At 66.0% G+C, this 19,525-nt stretch overlaps 6 protein-coding genes across 6 annotated transcripts; 4 read left to right on the forward strand and 2 right to left on the reverse strand.

Annotated features, from left to right (window-relative positions):
- Positions 1-165: 165 nt before the first annotated feature.
- Positions 166-1,635, forward strand: EMIHUDRAFT_108728 (hypothetical protein; the record flags this gene model as incomplete). The annotated part of the gene is made up of 4 exons (XM_005792335.1): positions 166-654; positions 820-870; positions 1,125-1,157; positions 1,441-1,635. 4 exons carry the CDS (start codon positions 166-168, stop codon positions 1,633-1,635), a joined length of 768 nt encoding a protein of 255 aa, XP_005792392.1.
- A 4,903-nt stretch (positions 1,636-6,538) lies between these two features.
- EMIHUDRAFT_223170 (hypothetical protein) lies at positions 6,539-7,054 on the forward strand (the record flags this gene model as incomplete). The annotated part of the gene is made up of 1 exon (XM_005792336.1): positions 6,539-7,054. One exon carries the CDS (start codon positions 6,539-6,541, stop codon positions 7,052-7,054), a length of 516 nt encoding a protein of 171 aa, XP_005792393.1.
- A 100-nt stretch (positions 7,055-7,154) lies between these two features.
- EMIHUDRAFT_223171 (hypothetical protein) lies at positions 7,155-8,502 on the forward strand (the record flags this gene model as incomplete). The annotated part of the gene is made up of 4 exons (XM_005792337.1): positions 7,155-7,656; positions 7,713-7,804; positions 7,891-7,973; positions 8,208-8,502. 4 exons carry the CDS (start codon positions 7,155-7,157, stop codon positions 8,500-8,502), a joined length of 972 nt encoding a protein of 323 aa, XP_005792394.1.
- Positions 8,503-9,416: 914 nt separating this feature from the next.
- On the reverse strand, positions 9,417-11,335 carry EMIHUDRAFT_466613 (mitochondrial ATPase; the record flags this gene model as incomplete). The annotated part of the gene is made up of 4 exons (XM_005792338.1): positions 10,633-11,335; positions 10,093-10,433; positions 9,674-10,018; positions 9,417-9,603 (listed from the first exon to the last, which is right to left on the reverse strand). The coding sequence occupies exons 1-4, from the start codon at positions 11,230-11,232 to the stop codon at positions 9,417-9,419; spliced, it is 1,473 nt and encodes a 490-aa protein (XP_005792395.1). The 5' UTR covers positions 11,233-11,335.
- Positions 11,336-14,823: 3,488 nt separating this feature from the next.
- EMIHUDRAFT_223176 (hypothetical protein) lies at positions 14,824-15,830 on the forward strand (the record flags this gene model as incomplete). The annotated part of the gene is made up of 4 exons (XM_005792339.1): positions 14,824-14,977; positions 15,050-15,273; positions 15,490-15,533; positions 15,791-15,830. The coding sequence occupies 4 exons, from the start codon at positions 14,824-14,826 to the stop codon at positions 15,828-15,830; spliced, it is 462 nt and encodes a 153-aa protein (XP_005792396.1).
- Positions 15,831-15,994: 164 nt separating this feature from the next.
- EMIHUDRAFT_439778 (hypothetical protein) lies at positions 15,995-19,523 on the reverse strand. Its single transcript, XM_005792340.1, is given in 8 exon segments — positions 15,995-16,146; positions 16,157-16,851; positions 16,938-17,418; positions 17,538-18,085; positions 18,223-18,415; positions 18,487-18,773; positions 18,858-19,110; positions 19,273-19,523. The coding sequence occupies 7 exon segments, from the start codon at positions 19,458-19,460 to the stop codon at positions 16,162-16,164; spliced, it is 2,640 nt and encodes an 879-aa protein (XP_005792397.1). The 5' UTR covers positions 19,461-19,523; the 3' UTR covers positions 15,995-16,146; positions 16,157-16,161.
- Between the last annotated feature and the right edge of the window lie 2 nt (positions 19,524-19,525).

A 19,525-nucleotide genomic window follows, 5' to 3' on the forward strand; every position in this document is an offset into this window, starting at 1 on the left:
CCATCCGTGTGGCGCCGCCCGATGGTGCCGGGAACCCTATTCCGGAGCGATTTCCCCTAGGGTTAGCGCCGAGAAAGCCGGCAGTCTCGCGCCTCTATTTTCGCCCTCTCTCGGCTACCCGGTATAAAACGAGGGCGCGACAGGAGGAGAGGACGCGTCAGAGCGATGGCATCTCCCGAGTTCAGCACCGCCGAATGGCGCACCCTCGACGACGTCCTCTCCCTCCTCCGCTCGCCGCAGCCATGGTTCGCCTCCGTGCCGGCTGGTCGCCTCTGTGCCGCCTGTCCAAAGCGCTCTCCGCACCTCAGTCCGCCCGATTTGCTGGCGGTGAGCGGCAACTGGTACGACGTGCTGCACAAGGCGCCCGTACTCGCCCGCCTGGCGGCGGCGGCTCCGTCGGCCGACCTCTTCCTGGCCGGCGGGCGGCGCGAGCGGCTCACCTCTGCCGAGGCCGCCGCCGAGGGTGGTGAGCCGCTGCTGCTCGGCCGCACGCTTGCTGTTCTCGGCGTGGCGCGGAGCCGGCTGGTCGTGTGGAGCGGGTCGCGCGTCACCAACCACAACCTGCGCGCGCTGCTGCACTACGCCAAGCAGAGGCGCGAGTTTGAGCCGGCGGCGCCGCCGCTGCGCGTGGCGCTGGTGGAGGAGGGCTTCCTGGTGCGGCGGGAGGCAGGCGAGGGGCACACTTCCGAGACACGAGACACCGGGCAGGGCCACCGCAGCGCCCATCCTGGACGCTCCCGCAGAGCACCAGAGAGGGCTCCTTTTCGCGTCTCCATTTCACCGCTCCTCCTCTCACAGCTCCTATCCTTCCTCGTGCAGCGTCGCTCGCGCGGCTGCTGGCGGAGGACGACGCGGCGCAGCGCGCTCTCGGTGCGGCGGAGCTCGGAGCGGGCGGAGCCGAGGCGTGGAGCTCTTCCCTCCAGCCGCGCGGCCTCGCCGTGCCCCTTGCCGTGTAGGCACGGTCGAGTTCCGCCCCGTCGGCGCGCGCACCTTTTCGCAGCTCTGCCAGGCGCACAACGGCCGGCGGGACGTCGCGATGGCGCGCGCCTGCATACACTCACCCCGGCAACGCCACGCCGCACCGGCCCTTCGGCTCATCCACGACGCGAGCTCTGCCCGAGTAGGCGCTGGTGCTCGGCGAGCTCGACAGGCCAGCGGTGTGGGGTGGTTGAGGCGGCCGCAGCGCGCGCCACCGCAATCGTGTCACGCTCGTAGGCTCGAGCGGTACCGGCACGAGGGCAACGCGACGACCGCTACGCATGGGCAGGCGCCGCTCCAGACAGCACTCACGGGGGTCACTATGTGGGTGGGTGGGTGGGTGGGTGGGTGGGTGTGTGGGGGGGGTAATGATCGAAGCCACGCCACACCGCCACACCCACCACAAGCAGGTGGTGTCTCTGCTCGGCCGTCCGCTTACTGTCGGGTCCACCGCTGCGGCAGGTGCGGCACGGCGCGCTGCTGCCGGCCGAGGCGCTCGACGCGCTGGGGGCGCCGCTGCGGCAGGCGACAAGGGCGCTGCGCGAGAGGCACGCGGCCTCACTCGGCGAGGGGAGGCGGATCCTGGAGAGGGCGCCGCGGGGCGAGATGCTCGCGCTGGCGACGCCACGAGGGGGAGAGCGCAGCCGAGACACATGATTTAAAATCATTTTGTTACAAACGGTTGAGTGCAAAATCGGAGAGAATTCGCGCCCCCGGCAGTCAACACAATTCGTTTAGTTTTTCAGAAACTCGGGCCTCTCGGGTACTCTACCTCTTAAAAAACACGATGGGCAGCGAAAAACAGCAAAAGTAGCAAAATCGGGCCCTTCGCCATGCGCGGTCCTTGCTGACCCTGCCAAACTCTCTCGCCGCCGTTCGCTGCTCGGCTTGCGTATGCGGATGGGAGCTTCGAGGACATGCAGGCGTCCCGCCCCCTCCGGCCATCCCCTCGGCTCCCAAGTGCGCGGCCGCGACGCGCTGCGCACCCTCTTCCGCGCTGCGCGCGCTCTCGGCACGGCCTTCGTCCGACGAGATCACCTCCTCTTCGCGCCGCAGGTGCACAACCAAGGGCTGGCCACCTCCGTATCCATCATGGTGAAGCCAATGGGCCAAAATTGGAGTGAGCTCCCCTCCCAGGTGGCCGGAGGGTACACCTCGGGTCGGCGTGCTGGGGGGGGCGCCGGTGCGCAAGCCCACTTTCCGGGCGACCCCGAGGGGGAGGAGGCCGGGCGAGTGGCAGCAATTCACTGTTAGTGTCCCGGGCCGCTGCGGCACCGTTTATACGGCCCCTCGTGATGTCTTTCCGATTTTGCATTGTGAGTCGTCCTCTGGCCAGCCGAGGGGCGCCAGAACGGCATGTGTACTGCTGCTGGCTGCGGGTGCGGAACGGTTTTTTTTTAACTCGCAACCAAGCATACTATACAAGGACACCCTCGGGGGGGACACTCGGCGCATGTGCGACGCGTCAGGGTGGAGTTGGCGGTGGCCGAGCGTCGTCTCCAGATCGACTCGCAGCGCGGAGTCGAAGGGTAAAGGCTAAAGCGCGTCGCGCTGCGACACTCGAGAGCCGGCGGGATGGCCGTAGGGCGCAGCCGACTTTGATGTCCTCGAAGGCCCGGTGCGCATTCGTCCTCTGAGACCCACGCGTACAGGAAAGGGGGCGAGAACGCCATTCTGCTGGACCGATTTTGCCACTTTCTGCTGGCTCGTTCGCCACCGTGAAAAGTCTGCGATGGGCTGCCCGCGCATCAATTTCTGTTCTTTCTTTCTCTCTTTCTGTTGGAGGTTATAATTGCTATATACGCCACCCTGCATTCTGAATCGTCACCTTGTTGTCGGCGTTGAAAGCGAGGCGCCTCAGCGCCCCCGCGGCCTGATACTTCTGCCTGGCCGTGCCGCCGCGAGCCAACGCGACCAGCGGCGCGATGCCACCCGCCTTCGCAATCGCCACCTTGTTGTCGGCGTTGTCAAACGCGAGCACCCACAACTCCCGCGCGGCCGCCTCCTTCTGCCCGTCCGAGCCGCCGCGCAGCTGCGCCACCCACGTTCGCACCTCTGAAGGAATGGAGGCGTCCACAGCCATCCCCATCGCCTCCGACACCGCTGCCTGCGCTCCGCCCTCCTTGCCGCCGCCCTCTCCCTCCTCCTGCGAGGAAGACACCGCTTCCGCCGGCGGCGGCGGCGAGGCCAGCGGCGGCGGCGGCGAGCCCAGCGGCGGCGGCGGCGGCGGAGGCGGCGAGCTATCCTGCTCGTGACGTCGGCTCCACAGACGCCAGCCAAGTTGGCGACGTGCGGCGGGGACCGTGGCCGCCGTTGCGACCGCCGCGGCGGGCAGCAGCGACGAGGAGGGCGACGACGAGGAGGGCGAGGGCGGCGGCGGCCCGCTCGTCGCTGCCTGCTGCAGCGGCGGTGGCGGCAGCAGCGACGAGGAGGGCGACGACGAGGAGGGCGAGGGCGGCGGCGGCCACATTGTCAAAACGCCGTTCACAGACCCGCCGTTCACGTAAACGCACAACCCGGACCCATTACGCACAACCACAGACAGTCGAAAAGGGAGAGACAGCAATGACAGTCAGAAGTCAGCGCCGTGTACAGGCCTTGTTATTGAGAAGAAATACGTGCTGGCAGACTGTTTATCGAGAAAAGAAGAAATACTGCGTTGGCGCTGGCTAGTGCCATTTCACTGTGGCACAGCTCGCGTTACAAAACCTTGATCTTGACCATTTGCGCCATTTCGTACCTCTCGGTGCCTTCCAGAGGCAGCTGTCACCCCGCCGAGTAGACGGTTGCACACAGCAGGTAGCGCGGTGTGCAACCGTCCACTCGGCGGGGTCGCAGCTGCCTCTGCGCGTCCTGGGGAGGTACAAAAGTGTCGCCGCCGGAGACGACTCGACGCCGCTGAGATCGGAGATCAAGCTCTGACAGGTCGCACGTCGCTCCTTTGACGCCGACGTGACTCACCCGTGCAGATCAGTTTTCTTCTCTCAGTTTGAGAAGGAGACAACCGAGAAGAGAACGGGACGCGTCGCGCCGAGACGCGCCCGTCCACATGATCTTCGATGTTGCTGGCAACCCGATCGCTGCGATCGCCAATGGGACGGCGCAGGTCGTTAGCAGCCAACCTTTGACAAGCTGCGAGAGCGACGATGAGGAGGCAAAGGAGGCGATGCAGTGTGAGGAGCAAGGTGGCTGGGGATCGGACGATGGCGGTGTACTGCCGCTCATTCCGTCCCTTCCACCGCCAAAGAAGTCGTTGAGCAATGCGGCCAATGCGCCGCCTGCCGACGAGTACCGGACGTGGGTCGAGGCGGTTTCTTACCAGGTGGGCAACGCGGCACACGAGATTCGCAACGCGCTGCGCTACTGGGCAAGTCTTGTCACAACCGACAGCTCGTCTGAGGCTTCGCAGCGGCTCCTCGAGCGCTTTCGGAAAGCCGACAATACATCGGGGAAAATCGAGGCAACGATGAGGGCTCTAGTAGGCCGGGTGCGGAATGCCCGCAACGTGAGCAAGCCGCTAGAGAGGCTGCTGCCGCAAGCAAGCCGACTCCTCGCTCAGATCCGGACCGATCTTGACAGCCTCGGCGGGGACACGGAGGGTGTGGCTGAGCAGAGGGGCGTCATCAAAAGCCTGCTCGCGCGGAAAGACAGATACCTCGCGGCAATCACGGCCGCGCACTCTGGAGGGGACCGACCACCGACGCGACCGAGCGGACTCGCGGACGGTGCGCCCCTGCCACTTCCGCCGCCCGGGGTACGGGTGGACTTCTTCTCCTGGGGGCAGGCCGAGGAGGCTCTGCTCTCCAAGGCCGGGGCGGTGGTTGCTTCAGCAGAGGTCATCATCGGGGTGGCGCGGCTGGCCTGCAACGCAGCACACGAATGCCAAAACCTTTGCGTGGCGCCACGCGGCGCGGCTGGCACCAAAGCGCACGCCACGCTCAAGCAACTGGACAACCTCGCGGGGCAGTGCGAGAATCGCGCGAGGGCGATCATGGTGCTCGCTCACCGCTGGCACACGACCCAGCGGGCGCGACCGGCAGAAGCCATCGTTAAGCAAGCCAACGCGCTTCAGGCGGCGGTCTCCACGGGGGAAGGGCTCGCACTGGCCGCTGCGTCGTGTGGCGAGGGCGGGAGCCAAGTGCCTGGTGCCAAGCTCGCATCCGTCTTGGCCCGCCTCGGCCGCCTCGCCAGCGTCCTCGCCACACGACGCAGCGCGAAACCGCAAGCGCGACCGGCCGCTCGCTGCGCCAACTGCGGCTATGCCGTCACCGGCCTCGCCCCGCAGCACTGCTGCAAAGGCTGCAAAAGGAGCCCCGGGCAGCACGGCCCCAAATGCCGAAAAGAGCTCTTCGTCGCTGACGGCGAGATTATAGCGAAGCCTTAGGGAGCTAAAGCAGTGAAGCAGGGGAGTCATGGTACAGGGGGCACACACGGCGGCAGAGAAACCGCGCAGGTTTTGGCGCGCCGGAATTTTTTCGCCCAGTGTAAAAGAAAGAAAGAAAGAAAACGGACAACCCAAGGGAGGGATGGGAGGACGGCACGCCGCCACCACACAGGGATTTTAAGGAGAGGGGTGTGGCGCCCAAAAAGAAAGAAAACAGACAGTAAGGGAGGGATGGGAGAACGGCACGCCGCCACCACACAGGGATTTTAAGGAGAGGAGTGTGATGCGCTAGCCGTCATGTATGGCATTCCGGATTCGAGTGAGAAGTGGTGGCTGACGGGGGTTACGCCTCACATTCTAAAATTCTCTGTCTCGAATGCGAATCAAAATAACAGAATGAAAGAGAGTTCAACAAAATGAAAGAGATCTCGCAGCGCCGCCTTGCACCTGAGTAACTCTGTATGTATGTCGCCTTGTCCGCCGCTCGGGCCGCCGCCGTCAGCACCGCGCCTCCGCCGACGAACGCGAGCGGATTCGGCATGGTGCGGCCGGCCCTGCGCCAAAGCCACGCTCCGGTGGGTGTCGGTCGCGGGCCTGACGCAATGAGACACGCTCATCGCTCCAAAGCCTCCCGAACCGTAACGTCTAACCGCCCGCCGCGCGAACTGACTCATCATCATCCCTTCAACATACACCTCTCGTAACGTCTAACCGCCCGCCGCGCTAACTGACTCCTCATCACCTCCCTACGAACATACATATGTAGTAAGGTGAAGAACAGTCAGGCTCGGACTGGACACCAACGCGGTATGGGTGGACGCAAGACAGATGATGACGACACGCACGAGCGACACACAGACACAAACAAGCTCACAAGACACACAGCCAGCGGGCTGCCACACATCCTGAGTGGGCGTACACATCACTCAGGCCACGTCCCCCCTGTCGCCCCCCCCAGCACTCCAAGGTGCCAAGAGACAAACAACAGCACAACAACAGACAGGCGACAGGGGCGAACGTGCCGTCGCCCACCCTGGGGAGTCCAGTGTTGTGTGACGGATTTTCTAAAATTCTTTTCTCTCTCAGGTCCGTCGCAGGCTGTGCCTCTTTTGGTACCTGTGTCGAATGCTGTGCGCATTGCTGAATTCTTTTCTCTCTCTCATACAACCGGTGCAGATGGCTGTCGCGCTGGAGTCTGTCGACGCAGATCAAGACGACTCCAGCAGCGGCGAGATCGTCGGCGCAGAGGACGACGAGGCGGTCGAGGTCAGTGGTGACCGCCTCGACGATGTCGACACGCCTTCCAGTGGCGACAGTCCGACGTCACGTGGCGACAGCCCAACTTCGCAGCCGCAAACCTCCGAGGATGGCAGCGGCCTATGGCGGCTGCTGCTGACGGCATCCGCCTCAGCCGCGACCACCGCCGTCGGCATGGCGCTCCTCTTCACGCGTTGGATTCGGGAGGCGGCGCCGCCAGAGCTGCGGTACGCGCCGAGCGAGGAGAATGTCAAGCTCGTCATGGCGGTGCCGCTCCTGCTTCGGTCGTACATCCCGAACGTGCTCACGCGGAACGGGCACCTCGCCTCCCTCTTTGGCTACATCAAGCTCCCCTCGTGGCGGCACCGCTGCGACCGCGAGCTAGTTCCGCTCTCCGACGGTGGCACTGTCTCAGTCGAGTGGTCCCACCTCTAGATGCGGAAACGCGTACCACTCCCCTGTCTAGACGCAGTACTTTGCACCGTTGGCGCTCGGCTGCGGGCGTGCCACACATGCACACGCCCGTGCTCGGTTCATGGTTCCCGCTCTCGCCAAGGCTCTCGCCTTGGCTCATGGTTCCCGGACTCCAGCCTCCTTTGTGCGGCAAAGGTTCCCCTGCCGGCCGGCGGACGGCGTGCCGGTGATCCTGATGCTGCCGGGCATCAACAACGACGCCGCCTTCCCGTACGTGCAGCACGTGATGCGACTCGTCCTCGCAGAAGGGCTCGGCACGCCCGCCGCGGTCAACTGGCGCGGGCTGGGCGGACTCCCCCTCAGCGCGGCGGGCGGAGCGACGCCAAAGGTCTACTGCGGCCTCGGCGCGCCTGATCTGGCGGAGATCTTGAGCCACTTGCGGCGGCGGCTGCCCTCGTCCCCCCTCTACGCGGTCGGCTGGTCGATGGGCGGCTGCATCCTGGTGCGGCACATGGCAGAGGCGGGCGAGGGGTGCGAGCTGCGGGCGGCGATGGCCGTCTCGCCCGCGCTTGACGTGTCTGCGGTGCAGCGGTACTGGCAAGGCGCACACAGCGGGTCCGGCGGTGCAGGGCCCGCTGTGAGCTGGCGCGTCTCTTCACAGCGGCGCGGCTGTGAGCAGGCACGCCGGTCGGGCGCCTGTACGGCCTCGCGATCGGCTTCAAGTTGTGGCTGTACTTTCTTTCCCATCGGAGGGAGCTAGCGGGCGGTCCCGTCTCGGCGCGTGGCGCGGGTCTCCTCGGCGGTGTGTCTTGCATCGACCCTTCCCCGACTTCTCCCGGAGCCGTGTGTCTCTGCAGGTGTGGCGCGCCTTCCTGGGCGTCTTTCGCGGGTACGAGGACGAGGTGTTTGCGCCGCTGTGGGGCCTGTCGGGCCACGAGGAGTACTGGCGCCGCTGCTCGGTCGGCGAGGAGCTGGTGCGGCGCGTCGCCAGGCGCGCGTCGCCGCCAGTAGCGGCGGCGGCGGCGGTGGCAGCAGCAGCAGAAAGTAGCAGAGGTCCGTAGCAGAGGTCTAGTGCACCCGAGTGCTCCGAGAAGACGCCGCGACACGACACCTCCACGACACCTCCTCGACACCTCCACGACACCTCCTCGACACTGACGGTGTGCTCCCCTAGGCCGCTGCTCGTGGTCCACGCGCGCGATGACCCGGTGGTGCCCGTCTGGTCGCTGCCGCTCGCCGCGATGGCGTCGAACCCGCACATCGTGACGGCGATCACCCGGCACGGAGGGCACATCGGCTACACGGCGGGCGCGACGCCGCTGCTCGGCGCGTGGACCGACCGCGTCCTCGTGCACTACCTGCGCGCCATCCTCGCGAGGGAGGAGGAGCGGGAGGGGCGCGAGCAGGGGGAGATGCGCGGTAGCGGGTGCAGGAGATTGCCCACGCTGTGCGAGCACAGCAAGCTGTGAGATCCGTCTTCAGAGCTAATTTATGAAGCGTTTTCGACAGGGCCACCATGATTTCTTTTTCTGGGTCGTAAAATTCTTTCCCGCGATGTCCGCTCCGCTCGCCGCTCGCAACGCCATGGAAAAAAGAGAATTCATCGGACAAAATAAAATTGAGACCATGGGTGTGAGGTAAAATCACGCTACCAGCGCTTGGTCACATATCGGCCCCAAGGTCAGATCCTTCTACTCTGTGTTGATGACAACAGAACACTTGTCTACTCGCTGGAGCCGAACAGGAGGGCCCGGCGCGGCGCACAACCCCTGGTCAACTCACGGTCCACACCCCGTAGTATAGGGAGCGTAGAAGAAATTAAGCAAAGTCCAAAGAGGAGCCCTGCGCACGGCGGCACGCACGACTCCGCAGGAGAAGCCCCTCCCCAGACAAAACACAAGGGAGAGGTGGGTGGGTCACAGAAGACTGCGGCCGCCAGCGACTGAGTCATCACTGGGATGAGATCGGGAGATACGTCAGATCTGCCGAATATATCCCGACTCGCTACAGCCGCCCACAGGAGCGCCGCCTCAACACGGGGTCTCGGCTCTATCGAGCCATGCTAGCTCCAGCCGCAGCCCCACCCGGCCGCCCGAGTGTGTTCCCGCAGGCAGAGAAGACCAATCCTGGGGGAAGCAACCGTCTTTCCCGAGACCCAGAGAGTGTATACACGTAGCCCCCTAGTCTCGGCGGTAGGATCTTGTATTTTTTCATAGAAACTCGGCGGTTGTGCCTCTTTATTTTATATTCGATCCCGCCGCGCAGCCGCGCGCCGCAGCCTCCCCCAGCCCGACCGATTGCGCGATGGCCCTCGCCGCCCCGTCCGGAAAAGCGGAACTCCGCACACCACAGCCCAGCCCCACGCCCGCTCCTCACCCGTCTCTCACCGGTCCTGCCCGCCCGCGGCCGCACTCCGCGCGGGCGGCGGCCACGAGTCGGCGGCCGACATCTCGAGCAGCCGCGACGCCGCTCGCCGCTGCGCAAAGGCGGCGTCCTGCAGCCCGTTGAGCGCCGCCATCGAGACGCCCATGAGCCCGGTGGCGGACCACTCGGTCCCGTCCCCCATCCACCTGTCCACACGCGGGCAGGCGTGAGGAGGCGCCGTCCTCAGCCCCTCTGCTCGCGCCCCCCCCCAGGCACGTCGAGGTGAGCCCCGCAGACGCTCCGCCGAAGCCGCGCACAGACGTCGCGGCGGGCACCGGGTCGGCCTGAGCGTACGTGGACAGGCTGCCGAGGGAGGCTCGCATTCCCTCCTCGTGCATGCCGGAGAAGAGCTGCGGCAGCGGCACCGCCGACGAGAGGTGCAGCTCCTGCTCACAGGAAGAGGCGTGAAGAGACGCCGTCCACGTCCACGGGCTGGCGGCGAGAGGAGGGAGCTCCTTGCCCTGGTCGTACCACACGTCGATCAGCGTGATGAAGCGCCTCGCCGCGTTGTGGTCCTCGGGCGTGAGCGCAGGCACCCCCTCCACCGCGAGCAGCTCGTACCTGCTCGCAGCGCGCGACCCCTCCGCCTGTGAACAGCGTCTCCTCGCCCCCTCGGACCGCGAGCAAGCCCGCACCGCCTCGCCAGCTCGAGGTAGTCTGCGGCGCCGAGCGCGCTCCCGCAGAGCGTCGCGAAGCTCACCACGCACCCCACCCGGTTGGCGAGTGGCAGGTCGAGGCCGCGCCGCCCGCTCTCGCCGAGCGGCAGCCGCACGCGGCCCAGCGCGCCGCCACGCGCCTCGAAGGACCGCCGGATCGCCGCCGCCGCCGCCCCGTCCGCAGGCCAGTGGTAGCGCGCGCCGCCGGCGGCAGCCTCCGCGCCGTCGCCGCTGACGTCACCGCCGACGGCGCTGGCCTCGGCCTTGCGCCTCGTTCCTTGGTCCGCGCGGCGGGCGCGGTAGTCTGTGTCGCCCTCCGCCTGAGAGGGCGCCGTCAAAAGGGCGCGCGTACGAGTGCGGCGGCGGCGGCGGCGGCGGCGGCGGCGGTGGTAGAGGCAGTGATTATGGTAGAGTGCTGGCGGCGGCAGCGAGGGCGGTGGCAGCGAGAGCGGTGGTGCGAGGCGGTTATCGAAGCGGTAGCGGTGGCGGCAGCGGTGGCGGCAGCGGTGGCGGACGCGCCTGCAGCTCGTGCACGACGACGCCGCGCCGCCCGAGCATCTCGCAAAAGCCGGGGATGTAGACGTGCCGGTTGAGCCCGTTCCAGTACAGCTCCTCCGGCCGCCGGTTTGATGTCGTCACGACGGCAGCACCGCCGCTCACGCAACCCTCGAGCAGGCGCGTGACAATGGCGGCGTCGGCGATGTCGGTGAGCGCCATCTCGTCAAGGCAGACGAGGGACGCCTCGGCGGCGAGGTCGGCGCCAATCTCAGGCGGCGCCCGTTTCTTGTGCATCTGTCGGTGCGCGTGCTCCATCAGTTCGTGAAAGTGCAGCCGGCGGCAGCTGGCGCCCGCACCGCGGCAGCTCTGCAGCAGCAGGTCCATGAGCGCGGTCTTGCCGCTGCCGACCGGGCCGTGCAGGTACACGCCAGCGGGACCGGCGGCGGTGTGCGCGGTCGACACCCGTGCGTAGACCTTTTCGAGGTGGTCTAGCGCCGCAAGCTGCATCGGGTCCGGTCGGAAATAACCAGACGAGGTGGCGGCGTCGTAGCCGGCGCGCGGGCCGCCGGCGGAGTGGCAGGCGCGCACGAGGACGCGCAGGCCGTTGGTTGGCCGCAACATGTTTGCGAGGGGCTGTGCCACGCGGCGGCGTCGGGCGGGGACGGAGGGCGAGCGCGGGGAGTGCCGGCCAGGGCAGCCTGTGGCTCCTTCCACTTTTTGCCCGCGCGGCAAAAGAGCAAAACAAACAAGAGAGAGAATTTTAGAACCCGTCCAACCCAGCCTCACGACACCTCGCACCAAAGAGGAGGCACCCTAAGGGGACCCCAGCGCCAACATCATCGGTGGAGGTAAAAGTGTTCGAAGAGAGAGTGGACCTGAGCAACGATATGACTTGGCGGCAAATGATCGCAGTGGGCGTCAGAAGAGTCGTCCTTGCGACAACAAAACAAATGCTAAAAATCTCTCTCTCTCCTTGCGCGAGGAGAGCTCGATAAACTCGAGGGGCCAAAATGTGCCGCCAGGAGGGCAGAGTTGCGCCGAAAGGCGGGAGAAGCCGCGAGAGCAAGGGATCGGCAGGCGGCGGCGGCGTCGCGGATGAGGCAGACGAGCGAGAGCGACGCGACAGAGGAGGAAGCGACAGGATGGAGAACGACGAGAGTGGGACGACCGCGAGGTGGCATGAAGGTTGCAGCGAGAATCGGCGAGGGACTGCGAAGGGAGATAGAAAGAGGCAGACGACCAAGGGTTAGGGTGGGCGACGGCTAGCACCACACTCCTCTCCTTAAAATCCCTGTGTGGTGGCGGCGTGCCGTCCTCCCATCCCTCCCCTGGGTTGTCTGTTTTCTTTCTTTCTTTATATAGGCTGCAACCTACGGGAGAACGGGGCGGGATCTTTTCTTCTTTCTGCGTTCCTGGGCGGGGATCCCATCCATCCGGGCGTTTCAGGCTATCTCTCCGACACGCGCGGCTACCTGGTCTGAGCGGCACTGAGGAGGGTGTAGAGGATGTAGAGTGTAGAGCGCTATGTAGAGCTGTAGAGTGTAGAGCGCTCTGGAGCGCTATAGTGTATAGAGCTGTAAGAGCTCTACATCCCGGCGCCTCCGACCTGCCCTCCTCAGGTCCGGCTACGCAAAAAAGACGCCACCTAGATCGAGAATTAACAACAAATCCCGCCCAACGTTGTCGAAGCTCGGCGAGCCCAAACTGGATGAGCAGGTGACGTCGCTCGGCCGATATGAAGAGTGTCCTGGTTTTGCTGCTGATCCTCGTGAGTGTCGGGCTCTCGTCGGCCCTAGCGTTGCCCCTTGACTATTTGCAGTCGGCAAAGGCCCCGCCCTCGAAGCCACGCTCAGCTCAGCTCGCCAAGCGGAGCGCTTTACGTCGGTCACTGAAAAACCCGTCGACCAGATCGGCGAAAGCCACTCGTGCTTTGCACCCGTGATCGAGGCGCCGGCAACGCGGCCGCGCCTTCGACTCCGCAACGAGAACCCGACCGCCGTTCAGATTTCGCGAGCTGATCACCTGCATCTCTCAGGCTCGCGCGGCTTCGCCTTCGAGCGCAGCCAACATGCTCATGTCATCCAAGGCCTGCCGACACGCCCCATACCATGCAAGCCACCATGCTGAGCCTTCTTCCGGCCGACTCTTACACACCTCCTTCTCTTTCTGTGTGCCACACGGACTTCGTCACTTGTCGGTGAGAGACTCTGATCGAGACGTCCGGGTCCGGTGTGCTCGCTGTGGCACGCCTTTTGCACACTCGACATAAATAAATACAGCCAACAATTTTCTACAGCTCCGGCCTATTCTACCTCCTCCCTCGCCGCTGCGTGACCACTCGTGGGGCGACACCGCGATCGACTCGTTCGTCCACGCCCACACCTGTGCCACATGGCGCGGCCGAGGTCAGTGTAGGCCTCGCGGCCGTGCGCCGTCAGGAAGTTGTCCACCAACACACACTCGCCCTCCTCGAGCCGGAAGCGAGCCGCCGTCGGCGGTCTCGGCGGCCACAGCGCGGAGAAAATGCATCACGGTCTGCATGTCAAGGTCCGGCCTGAGCGATGTCGGCAGCGGGCGCACGGGCGGCGTTTCCTCGGTCTCGAGAGCCGCCAGCAGGGCGTCGGCGTCGGAGAAGGAGGAGATTCGGATCGCCGGCCTTTGGTTGGCGATAGGATTTGGAACGACGAACCGCTCGACGCGATCGGTCGGTGCTGACGCCGCATGTTCCGACTGCTGTGCCTGCGTGCGATCGGTGCTGTTGTCGCTGAGCCGGTCGTAGTCCGGCGGCAGTTGGATGCGTTGCACGATCGAGAGGCGATCGATGTGCTTCCGGTGCTCTGCAGGCATGCGGCGGACGGCGGCGCGCAGGCTCGTGAGGAATGACTCACCCGGAGACGGCCTGCGCGCACAGAGCATGAAGAAGTCTGGCGCCTCGTACGGCTCAACGCGATACTGCACGATGGTGTCAACGTGCGCTCATGTCAACGCCGGTGAGTATGGAGGCGCCAAGCTCCCGTGCGAGCTCAAAGGCCTTGCCGGGGTCGCCGGTACGCTCCGGGAGGCCGGATGGTGCGAGAGAGCGGAGCTGCAGGCCCCTGCTCGGAACACCATGTTTGCTGCACACGGCCAACACGGCGACGACCGCCACGATCGAAGACGTCCAGCAGATGGGCCGCATCCTCGTTGTCTCTGCGTCTAGTAGTCGCTGTCCACACACCCCAAAATTGAAGTCGACCGCCCAAATTTGTCCCCCCCCCCCCTCCCCCCCCAAACTCTAAACCACCATAAACTACAGGCTGCAAACGACGTGTGAGTGTTAGAGTTGTTTGGAATTGCTAAAAATCTCTCTCTGAGGGGGTCGGCCCCCCCTAGACTGAAAACAAAAACAAGCTCGAAAGCAGCCAAAATCGGCCTGCGAGAGAGGCACTGCGCGCCGCTGACCTCATGTGGGGATGTGTATGTGTGCCGACACCAACTCTAACACTCAAATCTCTCTCTCCGACACCAATACAACAAAAACAGGCCCCAAATGACGTGTGAGTGTTAGAGTTGTTTGGTATTGCTAAAAATCTCTCCCAATACAGATCTAAAACCTGGAAACCCTTGTTGCGCAGCGGCGCCGCCAGGCGCCCGCCCCGGCGGTTCACTTCTTTTTTGTGTTGCGTTGTTGAATGGTGCGTGCTGTGAGAGACCCCCTAGTGTGAGTGAGTGAGTATTCTTGATACGAAACCACGACGACACACACCAGTCGACTCGCATCGGTTGCCTCCATGAACGGCGGAGCCATTCTCGCGCCCACACCACACCTGGCTCCAACGTGGACACGCCCATAGCTGGGGACACTACTAGGTCACGCATGGCATCAGAAGTTTTGTCTCTGGGCCCCGAAAGGCATCTCTAGCAGTGTCGTTACGCATGCCCCCTCCCCTCCTGGGCGCATGCGCCTCACGTCTCGCCAGAGCATAAGCCCTTGGCGTGTGGCGAGACGAGTTTTTCGCCATGCAGCGAGCAGCAAGCCGCCCGCCGCAAGCAGCCGGAGGCACACACACACACACACACACACACACACAGAGAGACCCCCTACCCGCATGGTAAAATTCTTTCATTTTGTTCTAAGATTCTTTCATTCGTCAAGACGCCGTGGAACGGTGGAGGCTCCACTACCCGGGTACGGAGTAGTCGCAAAACTCGTCTGCTCGCAGCCTACCGATCATGCGCTCCGCCGCCGCGGTCGAGGGCATCTCCCTGCTCAAGTCGGGCTGCGTGGCTGTAAAGTTTGGGGAGCAGGGCACGCCGCACGCCACCACCTTCACTCTGTCGCTGGACGAGCGCACGCTCTCATGGGCGGCGCGCGGCGTCGTGTCCGGTTTGTTGCCGAGATCGCGCGCCGTCGAGCTGCGACACGTCTCACGCCTGCTCGTTGGGAGAGAGAGTGAAGTCTTCAAACGCTACCGCGGCCGCCTCTCGGCGCCGGGTCGCGACCACCTCTCCCTGTCGCTGCGCTTCCACGAGGGCGGCAGCGGCGCGTCGGCCTCGTCCTCTCCGCCAGCGCAGTACAAGGTCCGTGGAGGCATCGGCCCTGCAGGCGGAGGCGTCGAGCCCGGCAGCCGGCGCGAGTCGCTCGACGTCTCCTTCGACGACGAGGTCACCTTTGGCCTCTGGGTGGCGGCGCTCCGCGCCCTGCTCCCTCCCGCTGCCCTGTGCACCGACCGGGACTCCGCCGCCCACTCCGCCATCCACTCCGCCGCCCCGGCGCCCACGCCCATCTTCGGGGAGGGACGGCCCGGAGGATTGCCACCGCCGCCACCACCGCCGCCACCACCGCCGCCGCAGCAGCCGCAGGAGGGGCGGGTCTTTGACGACCCCTGGAGTGCTCAGCCCGCCGGCACGGCCTTTGGGCTCGGCACAGCCTATGACAACCCGTGGGGGTCCACGGCGTCGGGGGCGGGCGGCGGCGCGGGCGGCGGCGGTGCCGATGGCCACGCAGCACCTGCGCACACGCCGTCGCCGCCGCCAGACTTGCTTGGGGCGAGCCTCGACGATCTGTTTGGCGGCGGCGCCGCGGCGTCGGCGGCGCCGGTGCTCTCGCAGCCGACCCCGCCCTCCACGGCACAGCCGACCCCGTCCTCTGGCGACCCATGGGCTGCCTTCGGCGCTGCTCCTTCGGCTTCGCTAGCAGGGGGCGGGTTTGCGGCCGCAGCGGCTTCGGGCGCTGCTAACCCGTTCGACACGAGCGGCGACCCGTGGTCCGCGTGCGCTGCGCCGGCGTCACCATCGGTGCCGCCTCTCTCTGCGGCGGGCGGGGATGATCTGCTTGATCCCTTTGGGAGGCTTGATGTGGGGCAAGCCGCGGGGGCCACAAACCCTTTTCAGAGATGACGCCGATGTCCATGTCGGATTAGAGTACTGAGGGAGAGACGTACACACACACGTAAGAGGGTAAGCTATCACGTACCGCGAGATCGGAGATGACGACTCAAAACTGAAAACTCAGTCACAAAAGCACTTGTAGAGAGAGACAGAAGTGTGTACGAGCCGCCGTGACCCGTGTCACACCCGCTCCGGCCCAGAGGCTCCTCCTGCTCCCCCCTCCTTGGTCGCCGTCCCATCGCTCGCGTCGCCCGCGCTCGACCCCCCACTGCTCCGGCATGGTGGTGACCTCTCGGATGAGCGCCTCCACGCCCGCATCAGCGCCGCGTGGTCGGTGGCGGGGGCCTGGCCGGTCGGCGTCTGCACTCCCCCGCCGGGACTACGCCCCTCCTGGTCGGGAGTCGGCGAGAAGGAGAGCCTCCACGATCGCACCAGCGCTGCGTGGTCGGTGACCACCAAGCCGAGCTCGACGTTGGGTCCGGGTGGGCCGGCGCGCGCCCTGTCGGCGTCGCCTCTGCCGTACGCGTGGATCGCCCGGATCGCGTCCGCTGCCACCGCCTCCATCTTTGCACCGTCCGCGTCGTCGAGCTCGCCCTTGGCCGACTCGCCGCTGTCGTCCGTGGTGTGCGAGCACGTGGTGCTGCGCGTCTCCGCAGGCGAGCACTTCGCACCGTCCGCTCCAGCCTCGCCGCCGGCCTCCGCCCTCGCCGGCTCTGCCTCGCTGCGCCTGTCCGAGGGGGGCCTCTTCAAGGCCGGCAGGCGCCGCATCACCGTCGGGGTCCACCGCGAGCCGCTCGAGGCGGTGCTCCTCCGGCTCAGCGACCTCTCAATCTTCTTCTGCACTCGCTGCACGTCGTGCCCGCTCTCCGCCTGCGTAGCGGCAAATCTCGCGGTCAGCCGCGGAGACTGCCGGGTTCCCCTCTCGGGTGGTCGAATCTCTCTCTCTCTCTCTCCGCCTGCGCGACGGCCTCGTCCAGGATCTGCGGGTCCAGATCGATGGCGCGCTCAACGAGGTGGATCAGCTCGCCAAACAAGTCCCGGCGCGGGTCGAAGCACCCTCCAAAGACGCGTGTCGGAAGCCGCGAGAGGAGCCGCTTCCGGAGCGGCAGCTGCGCGAGCCGCTGCGCCGACATGCGCAACTTCGGCGGGAAGATCTCGCCCCGCTTCGCGCCGCGGATCTCGTTGAGCACGAGCTGCAGCGTCTGGGCGCGCCGCTCCTCGCTGCCCACTTGACACAGCGCCGCCTCGGCTGCCGCGGCGGGCGAGGACTGCCACGGCACCGCCTGCGCGCGCCGCTTGAGCTCCAGGGCGTACAGCTCCGCGTACAACCCGAGAATGGGCAGCACGATCGAGAGGTAGTCGCCCTCGTCCGTCACGTCGCCCTCAAACACGCGCAGCACCGACATCAGCCACTCGCTGTCGAGCTCGCCGAGGCGCCTGTGGAGAGAGAGGGCGCGGCGGCGGCGACAGTGAGGGCGGCGGGGGCGAGGCGGCAGCGGCGGGGCCGGCAGCGGCGAGGTGGCGGCGAGGTGGCGGCGAGGTGGCGGCGTTGCAACCTGCAGTCGTCCTCTGTGGTCGCGCACCACATCGTGCCTGTGCCCTTGCGCAGCACGTGGCACAGTTGCTCACAGCGGCACCACATCCGGCGCTGGTACGACTGCACGTTGCACACCTCGCCCGTGTCCGCGTGAATCGTGGTCGGCGCGCAAATCACAAAGGCGTGTGCAGCCGCGCAGTAACAGGCGATGGTCTGCACGGCCAGCTGCTTGAGCAGGGGCTTGCTCTGGGGGATCGAGGCCAGGTCCACCCACACCTGCACGTTGGCCTCCTCCCAGCCCGTGTCGGCGATGACACGCCGCAGCGACGCGGCCATCACTCTGTACTGCACTCCGAGCGGGTCGGGCGTGCCAAAGGAGAGCCACTGGTGCGAGAAGAAGACGACGTGTTTGTCGGCGAGCTGCCGCGGCGAGTCGTAAAAGAGCAGCTGGCCCTCGGCACGCAGCGCCTCGTGCTCGCGCAGTGACCCCATCCGCAGAAAGGCGCGCGCCGGCAGCAGCACGCACGGGTGGTCGAGCCGGTGTACGCCGCGGATCGCCTCGAGCACCTGCTTCGCCGCATTCTCGGGTGACCTCGGGTGATCTCGGGTGACCTCGGGTGACCTCGGGTGACCCCCTTTGACCGCGTATGACCTCGGGTGACCTCGGGTGGACATATCGGTCGATCTCGGGTCATCTCGCGCGCCTGCTTGGCCGCGATCTCGCGCCGCTTGAAGTTGCGCACGGAGAGGCTCGCGCGGTAGGTGAGCGCCACGAAGAGGAGGAGGAGCGCGCCGAAGACGGAGGTGAGAAGGATAATGAGGCGGCGCTGCTGCCGCCGCTCCGCCTCACGCTCCCGCTCGCGCGCGAGCAGGGCGTCTTCGGGCGGCGTGGCGGACCTAGGCATCCATGCAGTGACGGGTGAACGGCTGTGGTGGAGCGAGGGCATCCTCGGGCTGGCTTGGCGGACCCGTCTCGAAAGAGGAGGGGCACGGTCTCGACCGCTTCCCAGTCCACCGCCGCAGCTTCGCCGGGCAGTATCTTGCAGATCCGCGGGGCCAGCCTCTTGCACGAAGCTGGCTCGGGAGAGGCTGGCTCGGTCGAGCAATCAGCCGTCTCCGTATCAGTAACCAGCCTCCGGCGGGGCCAATCAGCCGTCTCCGTAAAAAAGCGGGAGAAGGTGAAGATGAGCCCCGAAGCGTTCCTGTCCAGCCGGGCGTCGAAGGCGACAGGCCCGGATGCGCCGTCGAAGCTCACCTGCCAGGGCGTGTCATGGACGTGTCATGGACGTGTCATGGGCGTGTCAGTGTCATGGACCCGTCCCGCAGCGGGAGCGCGCACCCTTGCGAGCGAGCGAAGGACGTCTGTGCCCCGGTGAGGGTTGTCGCTCGCGCGCATGCCCATGGCGAGCCCGGCGACGGCGTCGTACGCGAAGGCGGCGTACTGCGTGGGCGGCGACGAGAAGACGGAGGGCGGGACGTCGAAGATGCCTCCGGCGCCGGCGCGGGTGCAATCGTCGGGTCCGAGGCTGCTCCACAGCCTGGCAAGCCGCTGGAAGCCGAAGGCGGGCACCGGGTTGGCCTCAAAGGAGAGCCTGTGCGACGTGTCTCGGGTGTCTCAGGCGTGTCTCGGGCCGCCTTGGCGGGGAGGCGAGCGGCGAGGAGGGAGCTGGCGGGGAGGGGGGCGGGCGAGCAGTCGAGCGCGGGGAGTGGAGTGAGGCGGAGGGGTGAAGGAGAGAGGCGGGAGCTGTGCGCACATGCCGGCCATCAGGCGCGTCGCCTCTGGGTTGGTGCCTAGGTTGGCGGCGCTGCCGGAGCCCTCGATGATGATCCACACAAAGTTGTCTGCCAGCAGGCCCTCGTCCTCTGCGCTGCTTAGCAGCGGAAGCAGGTCGACCTCGAAGCTCAGCGAGACGATGATGTTCACTCCGATGTCCCTCATCATCTGCACCGCCTCGCGGATCTCCGCCGCGTTGCTCTCCGTCCAGCTGCCGCTGAACTGCGTCAGCC

The sequence above is a fragment of the Emiliania huxleyi genome (genome assembly GCF_000372725.1).
Source record: "Emiliania huxleyi CCMP1516 unplaced genomic scaffold EMIHUscaffold_108, whole genome shotgun sequence".
Taxonomy (NCBI): Eukaryota; Haptophyta; order Isochrysidales; family Noelaerhabdaceae; genus Emiliania; species Emiliania huxleyi.

Excerpts from the sequence above, each read along its gene's own strand:
- EMIHUDRAFT_439778 (XM_005792340.1), bottom strand. The coding sequence starts at position 19,460 with ATGATGAGGGACATCGGAGTGAACATCATCGTCTCGCTGAGCTTCGAG. Across the intron at positions 18,774-18,857 it reads TCCTTCGCTCGCTCGCAAGG|GTGAGCTTCGACGGCGCATC; the intron begins GTGCGCGCTCCC and ends ACGCCCTGGCAG. Across the intron at positions 18,416-18,486 it reads CCCCTCCTCTTTCGAGACGG|GTCCGCCACGCCGCCCGAAG; the intron begins GTCCGCCAAGCC and ends ATGGATGCCTAG.